This window comes from Lichenostomus cassidix, chromosome 4 (assembly GCF_008360975.1).
Source record: "Lichenostomus cassidix isolate B80296 chromosome 4, HeHo_3.0, whole genome shotgun sequence".
Taxonomy (NCBI): Eukaryota; Metazoa; Chordata; class Aves; order Passeriformes; family Meliphagidae; genus Lichenostomus; species Lichenostomus cassidix.
Window position 1 is genome coordinate 12764067 of NC_139484.1, and position 20715 is coordinate 12784781.

Sequence of the window (20715 nt, forward strand, 5' to 3'; positions counted from 1 at the left end):
AAATGGTGAATGTTTTTCAATGCATAGCCTATGTTGCTTGTTCATACCCCAGGCCTAACACTAGGAAAACTCATCTTCGTAAATTGCTTTCTTGTGAAGGCAGGTATCATATAGTGTTTTATACAGTGGTAGGCAAAAATTATCTTTAAGGACTGGGTCACTATGGTAACCACTTCTTATCTCAGAATCAAATAGCCATTATGGTTGTAATTAAACAACACATCATTTCTACCAAGAATTATTCTGAATTATAATTCATTTTCTGTCACAAGCGGGAATTATTTTTATTGCCCCCAAAAGCATCAGCATTTCTCCTAATTCAGCAGTGCAAAACTTCACAGAGAGAGACTAGAACCTGCTTTGAATCTACTGTCAGAAATTGTAGTCAATTACTTCAATCTCCTAAATACTTCAACAGACTCCACAAAATATCAGCAATAATTCTTGGCGAAAGCAGAAGATAAACAAGGCTTCCTGAGACTTGTGTTCCATTGCAGCTAGCCACGTGTCCTGAGCCCAGTGGTGCACAAGAAGGCCAGGTTTGCTGCTGTACACAGGTGAGTGGGCTGGACACTTCAGATTTTCTTTTGGCTTAAGCAGAAGCTTCATTTAAAAACAAACAAAAAAGGATTTGAAAAAGGAGGAAACCTTTCATCTTTTCCTTCTTGGACACTTTTGCCTATCACCTCTGTTCTCAGGACCAAGGTCGTGCACAGAAACCTAGGCAGCCCACTGGGACACAGTGAACATCATTCACAGGTAAATCACTGTGCCTGCCTTTAAAACCATTAGTAAAAGGAGCATAATGCTCCATGTGGGCCCAATCAAGCCAGTGCAAAGCTGGTTCTCAAATAAAGGGGAACAAACCCAGCCTTGTGATTAGGTGGGCTGTGCCAGCTGGCTCCAATGGGAGTTGTCCACAGGTGGCTTCAGGGAGGAGCAAAGCTCCCACTGCTACTATGAACCATTTCCAAGGGAGTAGCAATAGGCTGGTTTCATTCTTTCCTTCTTGGCCTGGGTCTGTACCAGGTCAGGAGACTTTTAGCAGGACTTTTTGGGGCTCACACCTGGTAGTTCTTTTTTGGGGGTGGACTGCAGACTGTTTGTTCCCCAGCTACCACAAATTTATAGAGCAAGGATCTACGTATAATCTGTGTAAATATCAATAGGATTGTTTGCCTGAATGTTTCTCTTTTTCTCTCTCTTTCCAAGAGGGAGGCAAAACAAATATTTATTTTCCTAAAGGCCTGTAAATTTTTGAGGCACTTGTTTCTCCATAATGCAGTTGTGAATCCCTGTGGATTCTTGAGTGTTTTCTCCTGGAAGTGAATTTATTGCTCAGTGGCTGTAGTTATTTCAGCAGGAAACCACGGAAAGCCTTTTGGTGCCTAAAATGAGGGGTTTTCTCTAGCTGCTCTGGAGGAGCTCCCGATGAGCAGTAATGTTACCTTTATGACCCATGGATCAATATTTTTTTATTCTTTTGTAGCTGTTCTGGCCACCTATCCAGCCCAATGGCTCTCAATGGAAGATGTACAAATCATTGTGTTGCCTAAAGACTTTCAGGGAAGGACCCTTTAGAAAACCTCAGTAACCAGAAGAACCCAAATAGGTCTGTGGAGCCTGAGCACTGCACCCAGGACAGTGGCAACCCTGCCTGCAGCAGCACAGCCAGTGCCTGCGTTTTGGGTCTTGCACAGGGATGCTCTCAGCACTGACTACAGCCTCCCCAACACAAGGATAACAACGTGGGCTTTCCAGGTGAACCTCTTGAGGGGTGAGTGACTTCATTAAGCCAGGACTAATAAATAGTTTAACTTGCTGAAGCACAGCTCACCAAAGTGCAGTTCAGAGGTGAGTTAGCTCCAGCATGCCATGCGGAGGACAGGGGAGGATGCTGGCAGTGGGAGGGCTTTGCAGACTTGTGCTGTGGTGCTTCCTAGGCATGGAGGGACACTGACCGGGAGGGGCAGCATCACAGCAATGCCCTTAGGAAGAGGGGCGTTCCTGACTCTGCAGTTTGCCCTGTGACTGTTGAAGGACAGGACTAGGTGAAAGGCAGCTTCTGTAGCAGAGGGGCTAAACCTTCTGGCCTTGAGGCATGTCTGTGGCTTTGCCCTGGGCATCCATCCCTTAGTCCACTGGGCAGCAGCAGTATTTTGACCTTTCCTCTGCTGGATTTTTCTAAAGCCTCCCTGCTACTTTCTCTGTTCTTCTTTAGCAGCTCAAGCTAATGCTTTTGTCCCCAAAACCCAGGCTGGTGGCTGCTTTTTTTTTTGTTTTCTCTCTTCAGATTTTGAAATACCCAGAAATTCACCCTTTTTTCTGAGCTGCTGTGCAAGAGTCACAGCTGAGCTGTGGTTCAAGCTATGAGAAAATATCCTATGCCCACCCCCCTACCCCAGCTCCCAGTGCAAGCAGGTTTTGCACTCATAATGGTTTTAATGTCAAACTGTGTCTTCAAGTGGGATATCATTTGCAGGGGTTGGATCTTTGCACTGCCATGAATTGTTAGCCCCCTCTGCCACCCTCATCTTTCTAGTTTTGTGAAGGCAGTTGTTGCTGGCATAGTCCTACCCTTAGATTCAAGAAATTAGCTTGTCTGAGTCGATTTTAGTTTTCAACAGAGAGTGTTTGCAGTGTGAAATCCTGCTCACCACCAAGGATGTGCTTCACAGCCCCAGCCAGTGGGGACCACAACCGATCCCTGGATGAGCTGCTCCATGAACAGTGGAGTGGAGCAGTGCTGTGATCAGCAGGAAAAATGGTGTGTTAGTGCTGCAGCCTTGAAACTGATAAAAGGAGGCCTTCTTTCTTTACCCAGCCCTCTTATTTTGAACTGAACTTCCCTTTCCAACTCTCCCAGCAGCACTTGGGGTCAGAAACACAAGGGGCCATCAGAAAGAGTTTGAGGGGAGGAGAACTTCTCTGCAGTACTGCAATTTTGGTGGTCCTTGTGCTGAACTCTGAGGAGCCCTTGGCAATAATTACTTAAGATTGCAGAGGCTATGCAATCAGAGCCACGCTAAGCTTGGAGGAGCCTACTTCAGTTTGAAGTACATTAGCCTGCTCAGTACTGGAGAGCAGAAACCAGCATGATGCATCCTCATGTCATGAAGTGAGAAACAAATCCTGCTGTTTGAGCTGGCTACCAGGATGAGGTGGCCTTCTCACACTGAATTAATTTCCTTATCCTCTGGAGACGGTAGGACATGAAGGGCCTTGCCCATGGGGTATCAGAAAGAAGGAAAGAAGAGAGATTTGCTCACAAGACAGAAACAATACATTGCCAAGGTAGGACCAACCCATCATCTCTCTTCTGGCTTCTCTGTGCAGGAGCATCTACCCTGCACCCTGCTGGTGGAGCAGCTCAAGGGACTGGGCCTTCATGCTGCTTTTTCTTCTCAAAGTGACATCCTGCCATGCTATGGCTTTAGACACTTCCCCTAGTGTGGTAGTGGGCTGGTTAATGGGATTGGGGAAAGAAAACCAGGCTGAAAGAGGTGACCAGGAGATCCAAGTAATGAAATGTAACATCAGCAGCAAGTTAGGTTGAGAAAGCGTTGAAAGGAGTTTCCAGCAAGCTTTAGGACAAATGCTACAGTGGATGATGGATTTAGCTCTGTTCATCTGCTGCAGTGTGGTATTGCTATTTGGCCAGGACACCGGGGTGCTACAGCTGTGATGGTGAGGCAGAGAGAAACATACACACAAAATTTCCATCCTCAGGAGCCTAGGTGAACGCAGAAGAAATATCTGAAAAGAAATTTGGCACTGTCTGAGCTGCCCATTTATAAGGTAGTGATTGGCTGATATTGCTGGGTAGATGAGTGCTTGCCAACTTCCAGGCAGGCCATTGCTATATGAGAATGAGGATGGCAAAGGCAGGTGCTATCATTATATACAGGCAAGAAACCAAGGGATCTTCAGGGTCTTCATACTCATGTCTGAGTGACAACTTGTTACCTCTCCAGCAAAGTTTACATGGAAACACATCACAGTGGCTTCATATTTACCCATCCAACAGGATTCTGGTTTTTGGTTTGAATTCTTTAGCTATTAAATGGGACTTATAGAGCACCAGACTGCACCCTTGACAGGTTGAGAACATGGGCTTTTTTCACAAAACTCACTCCCCTCATACAGCCAGGCATAAAGGCAGTCAGGAAAGGAGCAGCTGGGCTGGCAATGCTGTGCCAGTCCTCAGTGGCAGTGCAGCCTTTCCTCCACCTCTCTCTTTTGAGTACTCATCCTTTGGATGATGAGAATACATTTTAGTCAGCTTTTTCTAAATGTTGGAGCATCCACAAAAGGCTTTTCATCATACAGTTTTCCAGCCATTTTATATATATATGTGTGTGTGGAAAAAATTGTCCTAAATCATATCTTTCAATGGCTACAGGAAACTACCTACTGGTCTGGTTCCCACCCCATGTAAGGAGGAAAATGTGTGCAACTGGTTTTTCCCCACATCACTGGAAAGGTGAGTTTTATTACAATTGTTACTGCTGTTTCGTGAGTAAGCTTTGGGCAAACAGCTTGGGAACTGCTGAATATGCCAGAGACCCAAGGCCCTGACACAGTTGTTCATCCCACTTTACAAAATAATTGAATAGAAAATTATTTAAGTGTGAACGTAATTGTGTTGCTGAATTGGGACTTAAATATCTTAAGCAGATATTTATCAGAGCTTGGGCAAAGCCACTGATATTTTGCTAAAAGTGTTTCATAAAAATGCTGTTGGTGATAACTTGGACACAATCACACAGGCATTTTGGGAAACAAATGAGTACCAACCATTGTTGTGCTAGATAAGTCATATGGGAGAGGGGGGAAATTGGCTGATTTTGCTATTTTTAAGGCTGTCAGCCATATCGATGTGACTGGCAAACAGGAGAGTCAGGCGAAAGTCAGCAGTGATGGAGTCCATGATAGCCTGCTATTCATTTTGGAGGAAAACTGGCAGCAAAAAGGATCTGGTCATCATTAAGCTCCAGCAGAGTTTATTTTAATTTTGTTGAGCTGACTCTTTAATTAAATGGTTGCTTTATGGGGAATTGGAGAAGTATTGGATGTGTGGTAGCAACAGGTAGAGGCTGTCATCCCAGTTCATCTTTTTTTTCTGAACTCTGAGAAAATGTTTTCCACCTCTGAGAGGCTCTTCTCCAAAAATCTACCAGTCCTTCCCTGGGCAGACCAGATGAAAGGGGGGAGGGTGTCAGTCCCCTAGTTTCTGTCATAGCCACCTGCTGCTGTACCCCAGCTATAGAGGATAATTTTGTTTTTAGTTTGCAAACAGTACCCAGGCATTTGTCTTTTCCTAAGGTACAACTTAATTCCTTTTGTGAACTCATTTTGGGTTAAATGTGACTCTATTTCAATGTCCATTATTAACTCCATATTGAAAGCAAGCATTAGTAAAGATTTGAGATTTCTTTGCTGACAGTCTTGTTTCCTTCTCCTCATGCCCAGGGCTATCTCTGGGTTTCAATCCAGCAGCCTCCTCATCTTCCAGTACTCTTCTAAAAGAGCCACAGGATATGTACCAGTGCACTTGGTGGAGCAGAGAGGGGTGAACTGGGGGGTCCACAACTGCAGAGATGCCACCTTCACAGTCACAGCTGATTTGTATAAGTAACCTGTCACAGGTAGGTGTTTTCCAGGCTCCTTGTGTGGCATGCAGTCGTTTTTATCTGATCCCCCTGCCTAATCATGAGCCAACTGGAAAGCAGATGGCAATTCTCCACAGCACTGAGAGAGGCTTGGGTGGGAAGGTGTTGTGCCTTTCCTTCCCAATGCCTCAATATGGGAAAAAAAAGGTAGTGAATCCTTGTTTACTAGGATGAGGCAAAGCCCACAGCTAGTGAGGGTGCCCTGATCTCCAGCTTGTGAGTGAGAGAAATAGCTGCTTAGAAATTGTTTGAAAACGTGGTGGCGCCTGGTTCAAAATGTCTAGCTTGATAATGCCATGTTTTCAGGAAGTCCCAGTTAAGATGTGCAACTCTGGAAGATGTTTTTTCCGCCTGCACTTGAGTCTTTTCCCAAACAGGTCTTGTTGAATGTTCAAGACCATGTGTTAACATACCTGATAGTGATAAAGTTCTCAGAGCTGGAGAATCACAGATGCTTTTGTGCCTTTGGGAATAAGGATAATTGCATTTAGTGTCAGTATTCTTCATATATTTTACTGTCCAGTGGAAAACTCTGCTTCCTTAGTTGTGGATCCACATCTTTCTTCTGGTGAGGCAGAACTACAGCCTAATTCATTAAAAAGACACTTTAGCAGCAGAAAATTCAGAGGCCCCTTGACAGCATCAGGGAAACTGGCATAACCTTGAAATATTTAGATTCTATTTTGTGATGGAAGTTTCCATGCAGCCTGGATTTTCACAGTGTGCTGATTTTATTTCCTGTACATCCAGGGCAGGGGATGAGGCCAGACACACCTTGGTGTTTGCTTGTAAGGCTGGGCTTGTGCTGTGGGCTTGTGATGCAAAGCTGCACTGGGGCTGACAGTGCACTGCCAGCTCTTGTGAGCTGCAGCATCCCCTGCACCACTCAGCCTTGTGCCAAGGTGTGTTCCCAGCAAGGCCTGAGGGCTCACACCCAGCTTTAATTAACACCTCCCCATCCAGATTTTGTATAACCTTGAGTAGTTTCAGGGCTTTGTGACTTTCACCATTAAAAAAAAGAGAATTTGCCAATGGAGAGGGGATGTTGCTAGGTGCTGTCTCAGCTGCCACTATGTGGCAGAGATGGTTTTACAAAAGGTCCTAAATCCTTCTGGGAACAGCTGCTAGGGAGCATCCCATGCAGAACATGAACCAAGTAGAAATGCAAATGCTCATCTTGCATCTGTCTCACTTTAGGAAATTCTTAACACACTAAGGACACAGTATCTGTAACTTTTTAATCTGTGAGTGAAAGCTGGGGTGTCCCATGCCCTTCTGACATCTGCTGAATGCAAAAATTGCACATGATCTGCCTACTCCCCCTGCCAGCTCCACTCCCACAGGAAGAGCCCAGATCCTTGCCAGCTGGAGGAGGTTTGGTGCAGTGTGGCAGTGCCACAGCAGAGCTTCCCTAAACCCACCCACAGCCATTAAGTCTCCATTACAGGACACTGAATTTGCTGCACAAATGAAAGATAATGTCTCCAGAGGAAAATAAACTAAACGGGGGGAAGGGGATTGGCAAAACAAAAACAACCCTTCCCACTGCAATAGCACTTGCAATTAAGAACAAAACGGAGCAGGAAGCTTTGAAGCTTGACTTTGGGCAGAAAGAAAAGGCCTCTCCGAGAGCCCCAGGTTTCTGTAGGCACAGCACAGCGGCTGCTGCCTTCATTTTACGTCAGAGCATTAATGCTGTTGTTTTGCCCCTGGTATCAACAGAGCTTGCCTGGTAGGTGGGTGGGGTATTGGGATTTATATTGTAGACAAATTCAGGATAGCTTCAGTCTTTTTTTTTCTCCTTTTTTTTTCCCCCCTCACAAAGCTTTTGAAAGTCCACTGGGGACCCCTAATGTTCAGCTACTGCTGAAGCAAGCACTTCAAAGCCAGAGCTGCACAGCTTCTTTAGCCATCTATGGGTTTGATCATTTTGGTGGGCTTTTATTACAGGCAGTGACATTCCCTTCTCCATGCTAAAAGTCATCTTTCTGGGAAGCTCTGAGAGCGCCTAAAAATCTTTGGTAAAACAAGGCTTCTATGGTCAGAAAACATGCCAGCCAAATATAACAGGGATGGCCTTGGAGATGCTTTGGGAAGCAGAAACCTTTTTGCCACCTGCATAGCAGGTAGGATCTCTCCCTGCCCTGAGCAGACACACCTAACATGCACAACAGAAAAGCCTGCAGAAGCAAAGTGGTTAGAAGACATGGTAATTGTAAAAGGGACTGGGAGGGACAACCCTGTGGGAATTTTTAAGGATCTCAGTGACTGACTGTGTTAGCCCTCCATGGCTGCCTCATTTGCCCCCCCCAAACAATCTCCACAGCCCACCTTCTTTAGCCTTTACGGAGCTGGGTAGCCTCCATGACCAAAACCTACAGTCTTCCCATTGCCCTCAACTGGGGCAGATGGGAATTGCTGTTATCATAAGGGTTTATCCTGGTTTCTTAGAGCTTCTGCTGGTGGGACCAAACAATACTTCCACAACAGCCTGGTTTAAGGTTTTTTCAGCCATATTCCTGGGGTCAGCTTTTCTCTCCCTTATGGCAGGAATGTGTTATCTTTCCTAGACCAGCATTAACATAATTCTGATTTTCCCACTTGGCCAAAGGCAACAGCCTGGCCAGTTACTGGGAGAGCAACACCAAATGCACTTGAAAATCTGGGCAGGAGAATAATAGAAATGCAGCTAGACTAAGTTACCCTCCTCTCTTTCATGTCTCTATCCCTGATCCCGAGTAAATCAGAAAAAAATCATGCTTTCTAAGTGGTTTCTAACATAATGAAAGTCAATTAGAGTGATGCAAACTGAGCTGATAACTGCAGGTTTTCATCACTGACTCTGTGCTAAATGTCTGCACTGTGTGGTTTACAAGGAAGTAAGGGTGCATGGAGAGGAAAGGATGGGGTTTTTAAAAGCACTTAAATTACCTCTAATTAGCAACACAACTGTAGTCAAAACATAATGTGAGGATAATAAATTGGTATTTGCATAATGGAAATACTACCAAACTGTACTTCAAATAAGATGAATTAGATTATAATTAGAGCTGTGTTTTGGGAAAGAAAATCCTTCTAATTGCCAGAGTACAGGCAGTGCCAAGGAGGAGAGGGCTGGCAGCCGCTGGGGAGGTCCAGCCACTGCTGTGTGGGACAAGTGCCCCACAACTGGGGACCATTCCCTGAAGGGGGGACAAGGTACCCACACCTACCAGCAGCCAGCACAGCCATGGTGAGGCAGGTCTGCAGAGAAAAAAGGAAAAATCAGGAGGAATGTGAATGTGTGCACTCTCAGCCATCAGCTGCAAAACCATGAACGGAAAGAAAATCCAGGGCGAAATTGTATGGACAGCAATTAGGGTGGGAGGCACCTGTGTCTCGGGGGGAGGTGGTGCAAGGGTAAAAATGCAGGCACTAATCCTGCAAATTAGAAAAAGCAGAAAAAGGTGATTTCTTAAGTCCTGTGTGTACTTGGGTTTGTGTGGCCACATTTTGGAAGTGAGGGGATGGGATGGCTTCTGTGAGGAGCTGCCAGAAGCTTCCCCCATGTCTGACAGCCAATGCCAGCCGATTCCAAGACAAATGTGCTGCTGGCTAAGGCTGCCCCTGTCAGGAATGCTAGCAATGCCTCTGTGACAACACATTGAAGAAGGAAAAAAGTTATTGCACAGATACAACTGTGGCCAGAGAAGTGCAAAAGGAGAATGTGCCCCATGAAAAGTGACCCACATTGAAGCAGTTCATGAAGAGCTATCTCCTGTGGGAGGGACTACACACTGGAGCAGGAGGACTCCTCTCCCTGAGGTGGAAGCAGTGGCAGAAACAACTGTGGTGAACTGACTGTATTTCCCATTCCCCATTTCTCTGAACCACTGGGAGGAGAGGAAGTTGAGCTAGAGAAGGAGGGAGGGATGAGGAGGAAGCTGGTTTTAAAATTTATTTTATTTTCCATTATTCTGCTCTGATTTTTTCAGTTATAAATTTAATTAATATCTCTAATTTCAATCTGTTTTGCCTGTGACAATACTTGATGAGTGATCTCTGCCAGTCCTTATCTCAACTCAGGAACCTTTTGTTGTATTTTCTCTCCCCAGTCCAGTTGCAGAGGGAAGTGAGAGAGTGGCTTTAATGGGTGTCTGGCATCCAGCCAGGGGCAATCCAGCACACTGTGAAATTCAATGACCCTGCCTGCCAGGCCCTCAGCATATTTGCTCCTCACATACCCGGCTGAGTACACCTTAGCTCAGTGAGCTAGCACCGTAAGTCACATCTGGGCCATTAACAGCATCGTCCTGGACCCAGTGGCAATAGAAAACGTGTGAAAGGTGTGTGAATTTGGCCATCACTGGTTGGCAGAAGTGTGCAACAGGATATGGCTCTCTGCAACCATGCTTGGATGTCCCTCTGACATTGGCTGCTGTGGTTAGGGAGGATGGAGAAAAGAGGATGATTTTGGGGATAGAGAAGTGGCAGCAGACATTGGTTCTGGGTTTCACTGGGGTTTTTCAGACAGCTCCCCATGTTATTTGCCTCATGGATGCTGTTTTGTGGAGATAAAGACAAGGTTTTCCTGCTCACAGGCACAGAAAGGAGGGTACCACAGGCCTGGAAAGGATGCCTGGTGCATTTAACTGTTGAGATCTCTATGTATGAGACGTAAAGCATAGGTCTAATTTCCAAATCAGGAGCCTACAGCTCATGTGTGTTTATCAGAAAAAAAGAGCAGGGCATGAGATGTGATGCAGCACAGGCCTCACGTCAAGGGAAATATTCCCCTGCCTTCAAAGGAGCCTGGCTCAGGGTGCCACTCCACAGCCAGTGCAGAGCTCATGGAAATAAGCTCCTTTTTGAGTTGGCAAATGGTGCCTTGCTTTTCTGCTTGAGGAGTAGGGAACAGAGAAACTCACCTGGAGCTCTGCTCTGCTGTGCAGTTTGTGCTACCAGATTTAATAAAGGGCTGTGTGGGAGGGAGCGCAGCAGGGAAAGGGAAAGGAGACGAGTGGGGGGAGCAGGCAGCTGCACGAAAACCAGAGAGCTTTGGTCTGCAGCATGCTGCCAGGGATGAGCTGAGGGAGGCAGGACAGCCAGGCCACAGGTTTCCTCTCTGCCCTCTCCTGTTGGGGGCAAGATGCAGAACTGGCCCTGAGGAGCCCTGCCTGGGGACAGCCTGGAGAAGAGGCAAAGCCTGCCCATCTCTTGCTTAATGTGTGGCCAGCACACAGCCTCTACCAGGCTCCACTGGGCAGGATGCTGGCATGTTGTGCCTATTGGATACTCCCCAGTTGTTGCCAGGATCACCCTAGAAAGATACTGAGACTGACACCCAAGAGAGGACAGGAAAATGGGAGCCTGGATAAAATCCTTCATGTCTTTGCCTACAAGGCATGGCACAACAGCAATTCTTAGAAACCAAAGCCTGGACCCCACCATGGGCTTGCTGTCCTGTTTGCTCCTTCGGTGGCAGCCCCTTGTTCTTGGGCTCACCAGTGTGGCCTCAGACACCCAGGGGGAGTGCAGGACCTTGTGTCATGCAACAAGTGAGCTGAATAATCATGGTAGGAAGAAGGGAAACATTGCACACCGACAAAAGCCATGGGAAGCAATTTTACAGCTAGCAAAACTCTGCAGGTCTTTGTTTAGTGAGTGCACTTCCCGTGAAACGCAATTGCTTGCTGTGGTTTTAAACTGAGACCACCCTGTAAATGAAGACAGTTTCCACTAAATTGAATTACTTTCCCCCAGAACTGGCATGACAGTGGTAATGTTGATAAGGAACAATAGCTGTTAAGTGAGAGCATCATCTATATTTTCTATTAAGTCACTGTCATTTCCAGTACAAATGGATCATGCATGCATGTCATGCTGATTTACAGTGATAAAGCCTTAGTGTGATTAGTTATTGCAATGCCTAAGCAGAGCATGAAAGGTGGCATAAACATGCAAGCAACACTGCAGCAAGCCCAGATCAATATTTGGATCTAACTTAGCATTAGCCGATGAGTTGGTGCAACAGTGATGGAGTTTTTTCAAGAACAATCATATGCCCATCATCAGTGTAACCTTGAAGGCTATTTGTCTCCTCCACCTCACCTTTCCAGCAGTCTTCAGAAGTGGCAAGCCATCAAGCAAAAGGAGAAGGAGCAGCAGCACATGACTGCCACAGATCTGACCTTGGTGATGCAGCACAAAACAAATGTAATAACCAATGAAAGAATCAAATTCCTAAAGACTAGACACTCAGCAAGGAGAAAGTGGAGTTGCTGAGTGCAGAAGGTGGCAAGGCTGGACGCGCATTGGTGTTGCAGCAATCATTCAGGGAAAGTTTCTGCTCTTGAGGATGTTTTCCAAAAGTTGCTGAGCTTCTCGGAGCCCATGGGCTGCTGCCACACTGAGGAGTTTCTCCACTTCTCTGAAGGACATGAAACCATCATCAAGAAAATCTAGGAGGAAGTCCTAAATTCATTCCTAGTTAAATTTTAACCACCTAGGCTTTTATAAGAGGAATACAGCTACTGGATCTGAAAACATCTGTAGTTAACTCTTCCCTGTTTAGAAAATGATCTGATTTTCCTTATGCTTTTTCCTGTGGTCTGAGCACATATATTCTAGGCTTGGTGATTTTTTTCTTATCTGAGTTGAAGGACAAATGGCTTTGGAGTTCTTGAAATACCAACCAATACATGAGTCTGCCTGATTATGCAAAATGCAGTGGAGACTGAAACAAAATGCACTGGCTTCAAATCACAGGGTTTGCTCAAACAACGTTTTTTAGCTTCATTTAGCTTACAAGTGCTCTTTCCAACTTCAACTTTAATTTTCAGGCTTGGAGCAAATGAAAAAAATCAAAATGAAGCAATCCACAAAATTGAAAAAGAGCTGGGTTTCACTGTGATGGGATCAGTTGCTTCAGCTTCTCTTAGCTCCAGGACAAGTCACCACAGTGCCTGCACAAAGCACAAGGCAAGTTTTCTTTGTCTGTGGGCCTTGCTGGGAACACTGGTGTGCACATCAGGGAGAGAAATTCATCCTGGGTAGTTTTAAACCAACCCCCGGCAGTCAGCTTCTCATTGGCCCCACTGGATGGAATGAGAGTGAAAAAGAAAGTCCCTTAAAAGACAAAGACAGGTCTTTGTGGCAGAAAATTCACGTCACTTCAATAGCTCTTTCTATATCAATACAGGTCTTGTCCCTTGCCTTCATTTGGAAATCACCATGGAAAAACATCTGCAATCAGACCACAGGTATTTCAGGTACTGTGACACCTAATTTTTAAAATGTCATTGGACTAACTTTGTTTTTCCATTTCCCTGCTGCAGATAGGGCTGCATTACTGACATTACAAAAAGAGGGCATTAGAAATGCTGGAGTAGCTTCATGCATGGAGTACCTACAGCACCCCTCCCCAAGAGGAGCTGGGAATGAAGCTGTAATGGGAAAGAAGAGGATTAACTCAGGTTACCCTTCTTCAAGTGCCACAGTCATGTTTCTGAGTGTCCCCAGTGCCAGATTGAAGGAGGAGTGGGGATGGCCCTGCCCAGCAGCCTGCCTACAGCCAGGGAGAGACAAGCACAGAAAGTGGTAAGGGAAATGCAGAAGAAGAAAACCTGAGTTTTAATGTTTTCAAGCAAGGTAAGAGCTGTCCTGGTTTTGGCTGAGAGAGTTACTTTTCTCCCAGCAGCTGGTACAGTGCTGTGCTTTGGATTCAGAATGAGAATAATGTTGATAACATACTGACACTTTGGTTGTTGCTGCTTACCCTAAATCCATGATTTTTCAGTTTCCCATGCTCTGGCAGCAAGCAGGTGCACAAGAAGCTGGGAGGAAGCACAGCCAGGACAGCTGACCTGAACTGGCCAAAGGGATATTCCATACCATGGAGTGTCATGGTCAGTGTATGGACTGGGGAGATTGGTCAGGAGCTGCAGATCTCTTATCAGGGATGGGCTGGGCATTGGTCAGAGTGTGGTGAGCAATTGTATGGGGCATCACTTTGTTTCTTGGGGTTTATTCCTCTCTTTTATGACTATTGTTATTGTTATATTTTATTTTATTTCAATTATCAAAATGCTCTTATCTCAACCCATGGGTTTTACGTTTTTCCAGTTCTCCTCCCCATCCCACAGGACTGGGAGAGGAGGGGAGAAATCAGTGAGCAGCTGCATGGTGCTTAGTTGTTAGCTCAGATTAAGCCACAACAGAGCAAATAATGAAAAAGTTATGTATAATTCACTTTTTGAAATGTGACTCCTTTGAAATTTCAGGCTCTTGATTTGGGAAACATCCTTACTCAGAAAAGTATGAAAGCTTCAATGTTTCTCTAGGTATGGATATCTTTAATGGTGCCTTTTTGATTTACATCTACTGCTGTCACAAGCATAGTTATTTTAACCCTCTAAGTCCTGCAGCTTGATGCTGTTTTATGGCTTCAGTAGGCAGACTTAACATCCAACATGCCTACTCCTCTCCCCCTGCTTTTTGGGTAGCACAGTAAATTTCCCTGTCTTTAATCCTTCCCTTTTCTCACCAAGAATGGTAGGATTTTGGGGGATGCAGCCGAGGCTCCCACCACAGGTGTAACTACTATGGGTACCACAGCAAATGCATGCACGGGCATGGCTGTCTCACTTACATGGCAGAAGCCTCTTGGGAGTGTGTGCTGAGAGCAGGAAATCAATACACTGCTGTAACTTGATTTCCCATTGCCTCAGCAGCTCCTGGTTCACTCCCCTCCTGCACCTGTGCATTTTTCCTGCTGCCCATCTGCAGCTCAAACTTCCCCAAAAAGCCATACAGCAGCACCAGCATCCCTCTGCACTCCTGCTGTCAAGATACTTCCTTTCTTCCCACTGATTAAAAAAATAGTACTAACAGGTGGGGAAAGTAGAGCAAAGCATACAACCCACAGTGAGAAGCCAGGAGCTCCTGGTGTCCCTGCTGCCACCTGTAAACCTCCTTTCCACCAGCACAGGACAGCTCAGTGCAGCCCTCCCCTCAAAGCACTGCCAGCTTTTCCCTCCTCCCACACCACAGTAGCCTTTCCCCAGAAGAAGCCAATTTCCTGTGGCAGGAATTGCTTGGGGAGTTTTTGTGCCTCACCTGAACCAGTGCATGGCCATGTCCTCATTTTTTTCCACTCCAGCTCCTGGGTGAGAGACAAAGTAGCAAAGTCAGGGACAGGTTATAAAACAGAGTTTCCAAAATCCAGCAGTATAGTGGTACCACAAAGCCACGTTTGTGGTTCTGGCTTATAAGCATGCATACTCTGGCACCAAGTTAGCCACGGACTGGAGAAACATTACCTTGCAAATACCTCTGTCCCAGGATGTGCTGGGCATTGGGGTACCCCAGGCGAGCATACACATGAGCCACATGGAAATGGAAATCCTCATAGCACAGGAGGATGTAGAGCAGGAGGAGGCCAGCAGTGATTACAGCTGCCAGCTGTAAAAGAGAGGAACAGTCATGATACAAGGAAGAAAATAAGCTGAGGACCAGCTACAGCAAATATGTCATCTGAGCTCTGAAGCTTCCCAAAGCTATTCCCCACAGAGAAATGGGAGGAAAGGCCCACACAACTGCAGAAAATCAAAGTCACCTTTGATAGGGAGCCAATTCCAGAACTTCCACTAAAGCTGGCAGAAAAGGCCCTGCTGAATTCAGTGAGTACACCAGTTCCCGAGTTAATTTCTTCTTTAAGCTCTGCTATAGCAAAGGAAACGACAATAATTTCTTTTTCTAGTGTTTCTCTTGAAGAAAAGGGAAAAAAAAAATCCAAAGGTGCCATCAGGCTTCTAGAAAAAATTCATCAAAGACACTTGCCAGAAGCAGCCTCATTCCCCAGGCACCTGGGTACTTGTGGCCCACCACTGCCCACATAATTGTCATACAGATGTGAACACTTACAGAATCACAAAATGGGTCAGGCTGGAAGAGACCACAGTGGGCTGATCTGGTCCAACCTCCCTGTTCAAGAAGGGTCATTCTGGAGCACATGGCACAGGATTGCATCCAGATAGTTCTTGGATACCTCCAGTGAGCAATCTGGGCAATCTGCTCCAGTGCTCAGTCACCTGCACGGTAAAGTTCTTCCTCATATTCAGGTGGAACTTCCTGTGCATCAGTTTCTGCTCTTTGCCCCTTATCCTATTGCTTGCCACTTCTCACAGAGAAGAGCCTGGCTCCATCCTCTTGATATCCTTCCTTCAGATACTCACAGATGTTGATGAGTTTCCCTCTCAGTTGTCTCTTCTTGAGGCTGAACAGGCTCAGCTCCCTCAGCCTGTCCTCATGCCTTAATCATCTTTGTTGCCCTCCACTGGACTTGCTCCAGGAGCTCCATGTCTCTCTCCCTTTGTGAACATCCTTGGCTCACAAATCCTTTCATTCTGTGTTACAGTGAGGACATGCCTACGCCTGACAGGAGAATAACCTTGAGTCTGAAATTCTTTTTGCATGCAAGGTATAAATCAGTGAAATGTCTGATGAACTGCACCAGGAGGGAAAAAAGATGAGAGACCAGAATTAGACTGTTTGCTTTTTTTGGTGCCAAATTGGATTTTCTTTGTTCAGTGAGCTAGCTATTAGCTTCCAGTGAGAGGAGCTGGCAGCTTATGCATCCACATCTTGGCAGAGTCACACATTTCTGGCTGGGGGAAGAAGAACATACTTAGGAAAAGGCTGTAGGAGGCCCACGTGGAGCATCCTGCCTGCACAGGTTACCAGAAGCCCTTTGCCTCCCTGCAGGGGAATGCAGCATGTCTCACCAATGGTGCCAGCCCTGCAGAAGATAAAACCCTTCCCTGCTGCAGGGGAAGATGGAGACCAGGTACAGTCCTAAATGGAAGATATGGCTCTTTGAAAATATCAGTGAGGCAAGTGCTGATCAGTCTCTCTGTGTGACTCTATGCTGGAAGAAACAATGCCGATGGTGTGGGATGTGGAGGAGACCACTAATACCTCATCCTTCAGCCCTGCAGCTCTGGTGAAACAGTGATGGACTCTTGGACCTGATGTTCATGGGGACATGCCAAAGTGCCTGCAGGTGCTCTGCATGCCACTGTCCCTCCCTTGAGGATGCAGAAGCAGGGCAGACACAAGTAGTCCTTTTTAACAGCCAAGTCAGAAACAAGCTCCAAGGCCTGTCCAGCTGACCACAGCTGTTGCACAACAAGCTCACTTTTTCATCTGGGCATAATTTCTTGCTACAGATACTTGTGCATAGTGGCTACAGCCTTCATGTGGGTTTGTCACCATGTCATGTTCAAAATGAGCTGCAAAGGATAACGAGATGTAAGAGCTTTAATGGTCAGGGGCTCTGCCGACCACTATGGATGATTTGATGCAACTGATACAGACAAATGCAAAACCCAACTCTCCTTCATTTTTGGGGGGAGGAAAGGGTATAGCACTCGAGGTATATGCAGACCATTGCAAAAAAATTGATTAATTTAGATCCTGATCTGCTTCTCAGTTGTCTGTAGAGCTTGAGCACAGAGGTGATGTGGGTCTGCAGTTCCTTGGTGTTTCATGGGGGCTCCTAAACTGGAGCTGGAGCGATTGCTGGAGGCAGCAGATTGCCAAAAGCTTGTTATCTCCTAATTGGGGCCCAGGTCCTGGTTTGGGCTTGTTTCTAATTGGGATTAGTGAATGCTGAGTACTAAATGAGCCCAGTTAGCTAATTAGGCTACATAGATAAAATAGGTAAGCAATAATGACATGCAAATGCCCCAACATTTGATTTTCTGACTGATAAGCTTAGGGATGTAGGAAACTGTGACACACACACCCATTCAGCCCCTGTGGTGCTGTTCTGAAAGTGCTGATGGGTATGTAAATCCCTGTAAGGCAATGACAAGTCCAAGAGGAAATGCAAGTCATAGATCAAACTGGTCATTGCTGGATGCTTTTGATTTTATTTAAGAGGAGGAAATGATACTCCTGAAAAAAATATGTCTAGAAACATGGTAAGAAGTGCTCCTTGCTGGAGACATGGCTGATGTTAAAGGTCTGGCTCAGGCAAAGCTGAGTACAGATCTATGGTGAAGGGTAGGACAGTGTTTCTGAAGCAGTGCAAAAGCTGATGAGTAAGAGTCTGGTTTCACACAATGGCCGAGGGCTGTTACTGTGCTATTTTGTGACTGCTGCAGTGGCTGGAACACATCAGGGAATGTTTCATGTGGCTGCAGGAGATAGGGTGCACTACACTGCAAGAGGCAGTGGCAGTGCTTTCACAGGTGCAGATCTGTGGCCTGCAAGATGCTCACAGCTGTGGTGTCTCCTTTGTGCTCCAGGGTAGGTTGCCTGAAGCCTCAGAAAGGGAGTAGGAAACATGGCATTTTGGAGGAGCTGTTTCTACTGTAAGTCTGCTACATCCAATACACAGAATAGCAAACAAATGACCAAGTAAGTGAAAGAGGAAAGGACAGGGTGGGAGAGGTGCTGCAGGTCACAGGGGAAATCTCTGTGACCATGCACCACTGCCATGGGGGTGCATCCTGGCATATATGCTCTCTGCAGGACACCCCCTTTCCACAGCAATGTCCATCATGATCAGCCATCCCCTGCTGGCAGCCTCCACCCTCACTACTGCAGAGATGCTGTGCCTGCCTCCTTTGAGGCAAGTGGCCCTGGAACCTCTGGATGTTTGCTTTTTGTCCCAAGCTGTTTTTTGAAGGGAGCTTTTTACAGTTGTGTGGGCACTGACAGGTATAGCAAACTCACATTTTACAGGGAGTTCCTTTAGGAATTGCCCTCTGAGCATCCCTGATCTGATTTGCTTGCTTGTTTCGTTGGTTTTGTGAGTTTGTGTTTATTTGTTGGGCTTTTTTTTTTTCTATTTTCCTTTCCTAAACTGTGAGAAAAAATGAGACCTATGCATGACAAAAGGCAGGTGCAGAAAGTGCTGGAGTGCACTGATCCCAGCTCGAAGATGGTACCACAAACAGCTGTTGCTTGGCTGCCCACCAACATCTGAAAAGACATCTACAAGCATATAGCTAGCCCTACACAAGCAGAGACATTAGCAAAAGTACTCCTTTGTCCTCTGCTGTAGTTACATCTGAGTTCAGGTAAATGTTGTGCTCTTTTTTAAGCATCTCCAAGACCAAGAGAGGAAGGAAATGCAGATGCTGGTAGAGGGGAGCACTTTGAATAAGGTCTCCCTGCAGAAGGGGTGAAGGAGGGAGGTGCAAGCCCCCTGGGCTTCTTCCAGCTTGTCTGCAGCCCCTCACCCTCACAGGCAGCACCAGCGACTAAAGGCACCAACAGGCCCTGAAACCAAGAGCTCCTCAGGGACCCCAGCTGGGCTACAGGTGCTCATCTACCTCAAATGCAGGAAGGGATATGGGAAGCCTGGTGCATTGCCCCATGCAGAGATGTGCAGCAGATCACTGGCCTGTAACAACCTTTGTAGTCTTGGGTGGCAACTCGCAGTTGCTCATCACACCCTTTTCCTCTGTGGTGACTCCTCAGATATTTTGCATGTTTCGAACCTTGCATAGCTGGGGCTGCTCTAGAGCACGGGGAAGCCCAGTGGTATTGTTGGGGCTCTGCTGGGGAGCCAGGCAGTGAGGGAGACAAATCGGGCTGTGCATGTGTTTATGTAACCCAGTTCCTACACAGCAGCTTCAGCATCCTGACTGCACCATCACCCATGTGCCAAAGCCCGGTGAACAGGATCAAAATGATGACCAAGAGGAATACCTAAAAATCCCACCTGTGATCACTGCACTTGAAGATGCCCCATTACTGTGTGTTAGCAAAAGCCTCTGCTCCCCATGCTGAGAAAGGCATTGCAAGCCTTGCACTTTGGGAGGCTGTTGTGTGCAAGCAGCTCCTGCGGCTTTGACCCACTCTGGCTTTCAGGGGGAGGGTGTGATACAAGACCCGCTGCCAGCACTCCCACCCTGAGCCTATCCCCACACTTACCTCCCAGCTGCTCCATGCCAGGCTCGGGGGGTGGGATTTCCCAGCCCCCGGAGAAGGATTTTCCCCACAGGTATCAGCTCTGCCCCTTCCCTGCTGCCGCCACCGCACTGCAGGCTTCGTGTCCCCCATTTCTCCTTCCCGTGGAAAGTCTGAGTGTCTTGTTTTAAGCTGCTCTGCTCCCTCTCACCAGGCACCATCACCGCCCTGCCGTAACTCTGACCCATCACCATCCCTTAGTTTTGCTCCTGATTTATGGGAGCAGCAGCCCAGCTGCTGCAATAAGATAAGAGGGATGGATACACATCCCCTTGAAGAGTCACAGAAAAGAAGATGCTCCTGACGAAAGCCTTTCAAAGCACTGATTTTTAACTCTTCCTGTGCTGAGTATTTCTCTCCCTTCAGACTGCTCCCAGGTGTTGCAAGGCCTCACCAGTAAATTGTTGTATTTGATAAATTTATTACTTGATTTTTTTCTGCTTTTTACATGCATGGATTTTGGACAAATGCAAGACCACGCAGGCCCAGGGCCAGGTGAGAAAATTAGAAAAGATGCAATGATGTATAATCAGGAAGTTATCAGAACATACAAAAACCCCCACAAAATTTGACAGGATGGGAGGGTTTTTTTTAATCTAGAAAAGAGCTCACTTGTTAAAGTCAGTCATTTTATAGCTGCAAAATTATGTCTCTACTCATCTGCAATAACTGTACCTAGTGAATTTCACATGCTAAATTTTGTTTTGCTTTCACGTCTTAAAAAAAAAAAATCTCTTTTTCACACAAGATCCCTAATGCATGTTATATTTCCTGCTCTGAAGTCCTAGCAGAGGATCTTAACTGGATGGCTGCCAGACAAGGTCCATCTCGTGTGAAATGCTGACCTTGCCAGGTCTCCTGACCGCAAAAAATAAAATGTTCTTCTTTCAAATTTTATAGCTAGATAAGTGCTGTGCTTTGGTTTTAACACCAACCCCACCCCCAGAGAACAAGGATACCTCCTTGTTGGGTGATGACTCAGCCTAAAAAACCTTACTGAAGAAGAAATGCTCCATCTTTTCATATTTTATTTCTTATGTTATGCTGCCACCATTAGGACAATTTCATTTGGTCAGTCACA

General features: G+C 46.2%; 1 protein-coding gene and 1 long non-coding RNA gene across 4 annotated transcripts; one reads left to right on the forward strand and one right to left on the reverse strand.

Moving 5' to 3' along the window:
- Positions 1-893: 893 nt before the first annotated feature.
- LOC146437895 (uncharacterized) lies at positions 894-12537 on the forward strand. Its single transcript, XR_014851587.1, has 5 exons — positions 894-1029; positions 1490-1777; positions 4403-4483; positions 5473-5648; positions 9767-12537. It is a non-coding gene; the product is annotated as an uncharacterized LOC146437895 (long non-coding RNA).
- LOC146437896 (uncharacterized) lies at positions 11940-19851 on the reverse strand. 3 transcript variants are annotated; one of them, XM_085057938.1, is made up of 5 exons: positions 19599-19851; positions 14972-15113; positions 14769-14814; positions 13132-13218; positions 11940-12081 (listed from the first exon to the last, which is right to left on the reverse strand). In XM_085057938.1, the coding sequence occupies exons 1-5, from the start codon at positions 19725-19727 to the stop codon at positions 11985-11987; spliced, it is 501 nt and encodes a 166-aa protein (XP_084914064.1). In that variant the 5' UTR covers positions 19728-19851; the 3' UTR covers positions 11940-11984. The 3 variants fall into 3 exon arrangements, with proteins under 3 accessions (XP_084914064.1, XP_084914063.1, XP_084914065.1); XM_085057937.1 differs by lacking the exon at positions 19599-19851 and adding an exon at positions 15268-16553; XM_085057939.1 differs by lacking the exons at positions 13132-13218; positions 19599-19851 and adding an exon at positions 15268-16553 and having other exon boundaries at positions 11948-12081.
- Between the last annotated feature and the right edge of the window lie 864 nt (positions 19852-20715).

Excerpts from the sequence above, each read along its gene's own strand:
- LOC146437896 (XM_085057937.1), bottom strand. The coding sequence starts at position 15,456 with ATGGCACCTTTGGATTTTTTTTTTCCCTTTTCTTCAAGAGAAACACTA. Across the intron at positions 14,815-14,971 it reads GGGACAGAGGTATTTGCAAG|GAGCTGGAGTGGAAAAAAAT; the intron begins GTAATGTTTCTC and ends TCTCTCACCCAG. Across the intron at positions 13,219-14,768 it reads ATGGCCATGCACTGGTTCAG|GCAGGCTGCTGGGCAGGGCC; the intron begins GTGAGGCACAAA and ends CCCTGGCTGTAG.